The 10,529-nt window shown below is 42.8% G+C and overlaps 1 protein-coding gene and 1 non-coding gene across 2 annotated transcripts in view; one reads left to right on the plus strand and one right to left on the minus strand.

The window, feature by feature from the left end:
• TBPL2 (TATA-box binding protein like 2) overlaps positions 1-9,916 on the plus strand; it is a 10,330-nt gene extending 414 nt beyond the window's left edge. The window contains 6 exon segments of the mRNA XM_019474790.1: positions 3,008-3,447; positions 4,476-4,563; positions 5,233-5,324; positions 6,212-6,379; positions 7,974-8,068; positions 9,837-9,916. Of these exon segments, the coding sequence (XP_019330335.1) occupies positions 3,008-3,447; positions 4,476-4,563; positions 5,233-5,324; positions 6,212-6,379; positions 7,974-8,068; positions 9,837-9,916 (963 nt within the window).
• On the minus strand, positions 41-112 carry TRNAG-UCC. Its single transcript has one exon. It is a non-coding gene; the product is annotated as a tRNA-Gly (tRNA).
• Positions 9,917-10,529: the final 613 nt, after the last annotated feature.

The raw sequence follows: 10,529 nt of genomic DNA on the forward strand, positions 1-10,529 counted from the left end.
CGGCGGGCAGGGAGGGGATGGGGGAAATAAAAGAGAACGCTGCGTTGGCCGGGAATCGAACCCGGGTCAACTGCTTGGAAGGCAGCTATGCTCACCACTATACCACCAACGCTGCAGCGAGCAACGTTTCCCGCCCGCGCTCCAACCTGAGCGGGCCGGGCTGCCAGGGGGGCTCTGCCGCCCCGCGGGGATCCTCCCTGCCCCGGGCCGGCCCGGCCGCCATCTCCGGCCCAGCCTTGAGTAGGGGAGTAGTGGGCTATAACGCTCCGGAGCTGCTGGGAGCACGGAGGAGCCCTGGGAGGGCTTTCTGCTGGGGGAGGTAGCTCTCATCTGCTGCAAGAGGAATGCTGCTGCGTTTAAACTCTTGCTATGGAGTGCCGTTCGTGAGGGCCAGCCAGCCTGCGTACCAGGGCGTGTTGGCACTGAGGGGGCAGGAGGCTCGGATCTCTTCATGCCGGTTGGTAAATGTTCGCAAAGGTTTCTTTTTTTGGTATTTAGAATAGCCCTCCCTGGTCTTGGGTGGTTGCAGAGACAACAGGGTGAGGGCCGGACTCCACAGCTGAGTATCATCTTCACCCAGGGAACACCACTTCTTTACTTGCATCCTGTTGGAAACTGTTTTTCAGCTCAGAAAATGGGTTTAGCACAAGCTGTTTAAATCCAGAGACCTCCTAGTGGCAGTCAGTAAAGCCCTCTGAATATGGCCCTGTAAAGCATGTAATGTGGTGAGGTATAACCAGGGTTTTACAAATGCTACGAGCTTTTTGTATTTCAGACTCGCTGGGATACTTGATAATAGCAGATGTGTGAGAGATCACTGCAGAAAGAAAAAAAAAAAAAATCCAAGTCTGTTGCTTAAAGCAGCTGGATTTGATTTATGCGTACCTGGGTTGCAGGGATTCCTGCAGTGGGAGTGAAAATGGCTGTTTCCCCTCAAGCTGCCCCAAACTCGGTGATCTCAGACAGGATCTATGTGTGAAATCTCCTTCCTGGAGCTGCTGGGAGATGTCCAAAGCTATGCAGTTGAGGGGGCCTTCAGTGAAGTTAATTAACCTAGAGTCTATAGCAATAACCCTTGGCAGCCAGCCCAATATAAACATGGTCTTGTGCCCCCTTTCACAGCCTCTGAGCATCTGTCTAACAAGAAGGCAATCTTCCCCAGCACTTAACCCTGTAAGGGCTTTTTCCCAGACCAGTTATATGGAAACCTGATGAGGAAGAAACAAAAAGCAAATCTTCCTATCTACTTTATCCAGTTTACTTTCTGTTGCTTTTCTTGATTTGTTTTTTAGCTGTTTAATGTTTCCAGCCTCGTATACCAGTCACTTCTCCATCAGCTTCTTTCTTTAAGCTATGCCACAAACTGTCTGCTTTATGTCTCTTCTTTTTTTTTGACTATGATATTTCTCATGTTCTCTGATGCCCCGTAGTGTGAGTAGTCTTACAGGCTTGCAGCGATGAGGCTTTTTTCGTACCATCTTCTCTGCGTCACGGTTCGTACAAAACTTTCCTAATTAGCTCCTGTACAGCTAAGCCTTAGTCCGCTGTAGGTCTTGCAGAGACTGTGCCTGCCTTCCCCTGTTGCTAACTTGAAAAATATCTATTTAAAACAGATGTATTTTAGTTATTCCATAGTATATTGTTGTTTGTAACTGTTAATACATTTGTATCTGACCTCTTAATTCTCATAGTGCTCTTGGATCCTGTTTTGCAAAGCGCCGAGGGGTTAAGGAGTACCTAGTCTTATTCGGTAGCGCTCTGCCCCAGCTGATCTCATACGGGGCTCTGCATCTAGAAGTCAATTTTAGAATCGGTTTTGAACCTAGGTGTTCATGATGCTTTCAGAGCTAGACCTATCGCATCTGTATTAAGCTAGAAGGGTTCTCTGGGAGGATTTGTCACTTTAGTAAGAGTTTTCCAAGTGTCTACAGGCAAATATACTGCGAAGTAGGAGCAGAGATCTCCCCGTGTGCATGGTTGTGTTGCTAAGTGAGCTGATTAGCACAGAACATAGAGCGGCACTAGCTCAGGGCTGAAAAGCATTGATCTGGAAACCCTGCTCCCACCGGAGCTCAGGCAGTTGCTGCCAACTCGAGGGCCTCGCTCTTGTGCACTGTTCCCTGTTCTGATCTGTGCTTAGTCTTTTCAAGTCCTTTGGGCTCTCAAGCCCAAAAATGCCTAAATGAACACAAAACCTCTTGTACGGATCACCTAGTCCAAGCTGTCGCCTGCTGTGGGTATTGTCAGAAACCACCTTCTTGGAAGAAGCTTTCCACTAACTAGAGGCTTATGCCCTAATGGATAAGGGAATAAATCCTTTCCTAAACTCTTGCTGCCTCAATATTAGGTGCCTTTTAAATACGTTTTAATAATAAATAGCTGATAAAGGAGGACATTAGTATGCAAAAACTTGCTTGCAGTTATATTGCATGCTTGACCTGGGAAAGAAAGCTGGCTTTGCTGACAGTGTCTCACTTAAATTAGTCTGGTGACCTCCAGCAGCTGAAAGAATAAACTGCTCCTGATTCTGTGAGCTGCTGCCCTCTGTTGCACAAATCCAACGCAGCACTGACGCTGTACCCTGCTAGCGGGGAGAGGAAATAGTAATATACTGAATGGGAGTTAAAGCCAGCCAGAAAATGCCAGCTGTCTTCCTTGGAAAAACTCATGAGCAATTATGTTGGTTATGTGCATAAGTGAGGCACAACAACGGCTGTGAAGGGCAAAGTGCCAACATTGTTCCTCCTGTCACTGCTGAAGGTATATAGTATTTCTCAGTTTGTGGTATCGCAGGAGTACTCTAGACTGCCTTTGAAGTGTGGTGGGAAAAATGCATATCTCCACTATAGAAGTTATCTGGATTTTTATGTGCTGATAGACAAGCAAATGACACCCTTTCAAATCTTAAGACTATTCTTTGCTATAATATGTATGGGGAAAAATTATTTCAACTTCCTCATCGAAGATTAATCTTAATTTAGTCCCCCAGTTAATGTTTTAATACAAGATCCTTAATGACACTTTTTCTTAATTCAAGGATGACCTCTCAACTAGTCCTCAGCTGTTTACTCCCATGAGCCCTTATGATGTAGACCTTCCAATTCAAACAACTGAAGATGTGTTGTTCGGTTCTCAATTTAATCAGCCCAAAGAGCTCCCAGCAGACTTCTCCTCTGTGGATCTCAGCTTTCTTCCAGATATTACCCAAGATAGCAAAGAACAAAATCTATCTGAAGCTGGTCATGGCATGCAAAAAGAGTTTGATGGGGCAATATCCTCAAGAAATGAGGATAGCAGTATCTTCATGGATGAAAGCAGCTTGTCATATCCAGATGCAACTCAACCATCTCCTGAAGCATCTGGCGTGTGTCCTCCTCTGACACCAATGACTCCTATGACCCCAGTGACACCTGCATCAGAAAGCTCTGGCATAGTTCCTCAGTTACAGTAAGTTTATGTATGTATTATATATGTAGCATATATAACAGTCATAGTTTTGCTTAGACTGCAAGGTACTGCTCTGACTTTCCCACTTAGAGAATGTAGCAAGCATGGTTTGGTCTTAAATAAGCCCACCCAAAAAATCAGAGGAGCAGTTATTCCTCTCTGAGGGATGTGGAGCAAATGAACTGACAATATTGGAAGGCAACTGGATACTGTGCTGATCAGTGCAATACAAAAATGGAAATGGCACAGAACAATACCCAGCTTAGCAAAACAGGGGAGCGTGGACTTGATAAACATGCTGGGTGAGTATCTGAAATGCCTCTGGCTTGTTAAGGGGGAAAAGTCTCTTCTGGGAGACAGGAGATGAAGTCTCTCAGCGGGAGAAGTGTTTGGTAGAAATTATTTATACATAGTATGTACTGCTAGTTACTTCAGTCTGCAGAATGAAAAGATAAATAATACTTGAAAAGGAGGACTTCTTCCAGCAAGGAGGATGTTACAGATGACTCCAGGGGTCTTAAAGATCTCAGTCTGCTTTTCTGAGTGCAGAAACAGTCTGAACTGAGCAAGGGAAAAAGGGGCATGAAAAGAAGTGTGAGGAAATTCTGGCCTCGTTAAAAGATCCTGTCCTGTCTAGGCTAGAGCAGCTATGGAGTAGCCTATACCTGTAGAGAATAACATACCTTTACCTACCTTGAGTGCTGTAGTAACTCTGTAAACACTCAGTAATGGTTCAATTCAAAGCTATAAAAGACTTCAGTGGTGTAATTATTGGAAGACACGCAACCTTAGTATTCAGGGACTAATAATTTTGTACCTTGTTATAGCTCAGAAACTGTAACTTTGGTATTGAATTACTTAAGTTTTGCCAAAAGTAGCTTAATGGGTGAGTGGGAAAGAGGCAGGCAGGAAATTAGTTGATGGCAATTATTAATTGGAGTGTGACTTCACATTAAGCTAATAATGCTGGGGGTTGGCTCTGCAGTGACTTCCTTTCGTAATAAGAAAATTCCTCTCTCGTTCCTCAGGAATATAGTGTCAACTGTAAACTTGGCTTGTAAACTAGATCTGAAGAACATAGCTCTGCATGCCAGAAATGCAGAGTATAACCCAAAGGTAAATCTTAAGGACTCTTAAGCTTTCTCAGTGCTGCTGAATTCTAACACACAGATTCACCATGAGCTTTGTCCCTTTTCTAATAGCACTGTCTTGACCCATAGGAGAAAGTCATACAATTCTGAAACTTGGGCCTGTTAAATTAAGAGAAATATTTTAATTTCATCTACCACAAGGAGATACTCTTTTTTTTCTTTGAATAAAGCCCTAGCAATGAGATGTTACCAAGCTGTTTAAGAAAGGAGATGAACTCTCCTACCTGTGGCCAGCTGCCTCCAGCTGAAAGGGCTCAAGCAGCCCTCACTGGGCTGAATTAAAGAGAATTGTCTGAATTAAAGAGAATTACTGGAGTCAGACTGGTATTACATGATACTTCTAGCAAGCGGCCTAGACTGCGGAAACTTGCTGAGAATAGATTGGGTTTCTGTAAGTGACTCCGGACTGCTCAACAAAACGTAAGGGACAAGGCAGTGGTCCCGTGACTGTAGTCTTAAGCCCCCTGGTCCTAGGGGTTAGAAAATAACTTCAGGGTGGTAAATAAACACTTAATACAAAGCAAATGCATGCTGTGTTGAGCTTTGAAAGTGACAATTCTTGAAAGAATGAAGAGAAATACAGTACTGGCTAAATCCCTCAGCTGGAATGTGAGGTCTTCCTTCGAATTTGTAGAGGTTTGCTGCCGTGATCATGAGAATCAGGGAACCACGAACAACAGCCCTCATCTTCAGTTCAGGAAAAATGGTCTGCACAGGAGCAAAAAGGTATTTTTTTTTGTTTTTCTTTCCCTCTAAAGGTCTGGGTCTTGCAGCTATGCCTATATTCCGATGAAAAATGTCAAAAAACCTTGTTTAAATTATCTCGCAAAGGGCTGTCATAATTGCAAGAAAAAAATGAAGCATTGGTATTGAAAAATGTCTAGCTTTCTTCATGATGGCAGTCTAGTAATTACCGAACTGCGTGCTTCTGTCCCTGAATATAGATTGAGCTGGGCAGACATTAGCAGAAAAGCTGCTAAAATGCCCAGGAATTGTTAAGGGGTTATTTGCATTTCTCACCAACTTTAAAGTGAATTAGGACATAACTTGTGTCTGTCAAGTCTCTCTTCAGTGACTGTGTTCACCAGTCAACACATCTGCCTCTAGAGAAAATGGGAATTGGAGAAAAGCAAAGATGATTTCTGTACTTTGAAGCTCTTTTCCTCAAGTTCAGCAGCTGCCTTGATTTTTATGCCCCTAAACTGTCAATGAGATAATGCATTAACTTACAGCTTAGGAGACCTCTTCTCCAAGCCCTACCACCACCCCAACTAGCTAGATGATTGTACTGGTGTCTGCCGTCTACCTCTTGGATCAGCTCTGAGAAGCTGTTGTAAGGAACTGAGACTGAAACCTCTGAAGAGGGGAACTCCTGGGTTCCATGCAACGTGCTTCAGCGTGCTCAAATAGACCACAAGAAAGTGAATGACGAAGTGCCTTTTTCCTTTTAGCTCACTGAAGTGATTCTGGGGATAGAGGCTTGCTATTTTGAGCGGTAGCGTATCTTTTTCTGGAGCACAGATTAGCATGGTGGTGGCTCTGAACTGACTTCCATCTTGAGAGCACAAGAAAGCACTAATCAAAGCTGCTTTCCCCTTCTGCTCTTCCTTCAGTGAAGAGCAATCACGGCTCGCAGCCAGGAAGTATGCGCGCGTGGTGCAGAAGCTTGGGTTCCCTGCCAAGTTCCTGGACTTCAAGATACAGAATATGGTCGGGAGCTGTGACGTGAGGTTCCCCATCCGACTGGAAGGCTTGGTGCTCACTCACCAGCAGTTCAGCAGGTATGTGGAAGTCAGAGTTACAACCCCATGCAACTTGGAGTAGTGTCTTTGTAAGCTGCACACAGACCCAAATTCTGAGGCTGTACAAGCCTGGCGAAAGAGTAATTAACTGGATACTGAATATCAAGCATGTCTTTTGCTCACCAAAAGACATGCTCACTGGTTCAGCAAGCATGAAGTGGCTACGGACGCCCTGTGTTACAATAAAGATAGTAAGGTTTATCTTCTGCAATAACCCCTGTTCTGAGTGGGGCACAGGCCAAAATGACCCTCAGCTTAATTGCCAGGATGACATACAGCAGCTAGCAGTAAAGCTTCCAGTGCTTGAAACTGTGACTGATGCTATCCAACAGTGAAGGGCTCTACTAAATTGCCCTCCTGTGTATCGTTCGCTGCTTTCTCCTTGCGTGCACACCGTAAACGCTAGCTTTAGAAACCTCGCAGCTCAGAGCATACTACGCAAGCGTTCAGTCACTTCTGGGGTAAACTGGACGCGCATTAGATCTGGTTAAGATGAAGGGCTGAAGAACTGCAAGAAGCTCCTGGGTTCTTTGCTCAGTTGGTTAATGAAGAGATTCTCTTTGGTAAAAGCTCTCTTTGACTGTGACAATTGTTGTTTGACGCAATCTGCGGTGTTGCTGTATCTCAGCAACGTGCACCAGAGACTTTCATTAATCTGAGCAGTGCTGGTGATCAGAATTTTACTAGTCTCCTGTTATTGCCAAGTGCGATATCAAACCTTAGTGGGTATTTTTCTTCACTGCAGACCATGTCAATAGGAAAATAACCAGTCTTGATCAAACAATTCACGTTTAATTGGAGCAGCTCTTAAGCTACTTGAACCTGGCCTATGCCCTTGCTCCGTTGTGAACCTTTAATACTAAGCGGGCCTCTTAACTCCTGTCAAAGCAGATGCCTATCTGCAAGGATAAGGTTTCTAACCTTCAGGTATGAAGCCAGACTCCAGCTGCAAAATACAGAACTGAACATGTGGTACATTTCTGGGATATTACTTTGGTTCTTTCTGTCTAGATGTCTATTAGCCATCAGTTTAAAGTAAACCTGTAGTGGAGTGATGGGCATGCTGTGCCTTCGAGGTGGGCTTGTTCAGAACTAGTTATTGCCATCGCTGAGGAAAGGATGAAGATTTCAGCACTGACAAGATCAAAATTCAGTTGTTTTTTATTAGCACTGCATTTAATATTTTGCATTTAATTTGGGGATTAAATATATATTAAAGATTCACTTGGCTGTCATCTTACTTGCACAAGATGCTTCCTGATAAGGGCTCTTTGCAGACTAAGAAGGATTTGAGTACTGTTTGAAGATCACAATAATGGTTTCAATGCTATGGAAAATCAGATTCAGAGGTGTCTCAGAAGTCTTTAAGCATGAAGAACTCCTACCAGCTCCAGCTGGGATTACCAGGTTTCTCTAGAAGAGATCTAAAACCTGACCTGCCTTTCTCTGGGTAGCTAGCTAAAACCTGTGGGTTTAATTACTCTATTCTTAGTATAATTAAAGAGCACTTTATGCATATAATGTTGAAGCAGTATTTGCATTTTACTAATCTTACCTGCTTGCTTTGAAACAGCTACGAACCTGAACTATTTCCTGGCCTTATTTATAGGATGGTCAAACCAAGGATAGTGTTGCTTATCTTTGTGTCTGGAAAAGTTGTACTGACTGGTAAGTGGTCTCCCTCTGTATATCTGTAATCAAGTGCTGCCACATCTTCTGAGAAAGCATTTAAATTGAATGTTAGACAAACTAATATCTTGCCACATTAAAGACACTCAACGATCTTTTTTAATGCCGACTGCTGCTTATCTGTGTTTTCTGCAGATGACAATATTGGTATTGTTGCACTAGAATCTCATATTGCTTCATAGTGTCTCAGATTTCCATGTCGTTAAACTTGACTACTTTTATTTTATTCAAAGTATAATTCCATGTGTCAATGTACAGAATCCCAACAGGATGCTGACATGCTAGTAACTACCCAGTCACTTAAATACGAATATCACAATAAGCAATTTAAAATTGTTTGAACAGGAAGCAAACTCCTTAAAACACTTCACTGACAACATTTAGTAGGGGTTATTAGAGGAAAGGGTGGAGATCTAAGAACTTGTTCCAGACTGTTTGGCAAAATACTCATGAGGCAAAAGCCTTGCTGAGTAAGTGTGCTCAGCAGATACCTGTACCTCAGATCCCGTGTCAAAAAAGTTGAATTCCTGATGCATGTTCCTGATGCATTTTTTTTGTAAAGCTCATTCAAATACTTTTATTCAGATGTATTGAAAGGTAAATGGTACTTGTTCCCAGAGGACCTGAATTGAGGTACTTGAAGGACAAAAGAGAAGCACCTGCCTTTAGCCAGAGATTCTTACAATCATAAATCAGAATGAGCTCAGCTAACTGAAGAAGGGCGCGCTCAGTACAAAGCTTAAATGCTTCCCCCTCCAGTGTCCCCCCTTCGCTTCCTCTTAGGTCCAGTAAAATCATACTGGCCAGTTCCATTCCGCTGATGCTTGTGTTTTTGGGCACTCTAATTGCAACACCCTCAAGTGTGCAGCAGGCCCAGGAGGACTGAAGCAAGTCCTTGTCTGTGAACACTGGGCCCAACTGTAATGACAAAACCGCATTTGCTGAGCTGCAAGGGGTTTTTTTTTCCCCCCTTACCAAGAAAGTAACTTGAAAGTAACTACTTTTGAAAGTAAAAGTTGTAGTAATGCAGATGAATTGGTCATGTCCAAGTGTGTTCTGAGGGAAAGGTTTACACGTTCATCCTGAGTGCTACTTAATCCAACTGCTAGTTCATTTAAACACAGTTTTTTTGTAGCTAATGTTTGTTGCACTAGCATGGTAGAGTAGTGTCACTGTCAAGGAATGTTCCTGCCTACTGCAATACGGATAGTGTACAAGACTTGGTATTAAAGATTTGCTTGCAGTAACATGGAAAAGGCTAGCTTTGAAATCACTGGTGCCCTAACAAGCCTTAAAAATAAAAAAAGCTCCTCAGAACTGGAGGAGGGGAGTTCTCAAACTGTGGATCAACTTCCAGTATTGAAATAAATGCCCTTCACTTCTTGTTTCTATCTTTCCGCTTACTTATCAACAGGCAGAGCTGTTACTGTTAAGTAGATAATACCATGGTTCTTCTCAGGGTTGGTTGTTTTTTTTCCAAAGCCGCTGTTTTGCACCTGTTAAGAGTAGCCAACTGCTGTTTTGATCCCACAGATTAAACAAAACTAGTCTAGTCTTAAAGCGAGCTAGAAATTATTCTTTGTGAGGTGGCAGAAGTATGATAGAAATTCTGCCTTAAATTAATAGTAAGTTGCTTTTAAATGCCTGTGTTTCTTCATGGTTTGTAATCTTATCGTTAGGTTTGAGTTGCCTTCAGTTATTCTCAACACTGTTAATTCTTAACCTGTATCCCTAAATGTCTCCGTAGGAGCAAAAGAGCGTTCTGAAATCTATGAGGCATTTGAGAACATCTACCCCATTCTAAAAGGCTTCAAGAAAGCATCATAACATGGCCCATAAAGCAGCTAAGAATAATACATGGGTTTGTATCACTATGCTTGGAACAGAAGCAAGGGTATTCCTGGACCCGTTTGTACAGTGTGGATTATTAAGCAAATGATGCTATTTTGAATGCTATAAATGCTGATGCCTTTCTATAGTTTGCAAAATGGTTTTTTGCTTTCAGATTAGCTGTCTGTAATCCACCCGAGTTCTGACAACTTCTGTCAAGCTGAAAAATTTGCCAAATGAATGTACTTTTAATAGAATGCATATTAAGGTGGCACTTGGGTATTTAGTAATAGAAACCATGTGGTTTTGGCCTGTTGAACAGGTGAATCAGCACTGCACTTCTAACTAGCTTTATCAAAACCCTCAGCTTTAAGTGTACTGAAACCTAGCTCCTGCAATGTTGTATTTTCATGTTTAAACTCAAAATATATTTTTGTCTACAACATAGATTACAAAATCCAGCATGACTTGATTTCAGTGTTTTGAAGATAGTGATTGTAGAGGACATAGAGTCCCTCTGATCCTATCGTTTGGATAAACTCTTGTGTGTAATGGTGTTGGTACTCCCTTTACGAAGACATTTAAGGCCCCTGACAGTGCTGGAACGTAC

Source organism: Aptenodytes forsteri, unplaced genomic scaffold (assembly GCF_000699145.1).
Source record: "Aptenodytes forsteri isolate BGI_AS27 unplaced genomic scaffold, ASM69914v1 Scaffold76, whole genome shotgun sequence".
In the NCBI taxonomy this organism is placed as follows: Eukaryota; Metazoa; Chordata; class Aves; order Sphenisciformes; family Spheniscidae; genus Aptenodytes; species Aptenodytes forsteri.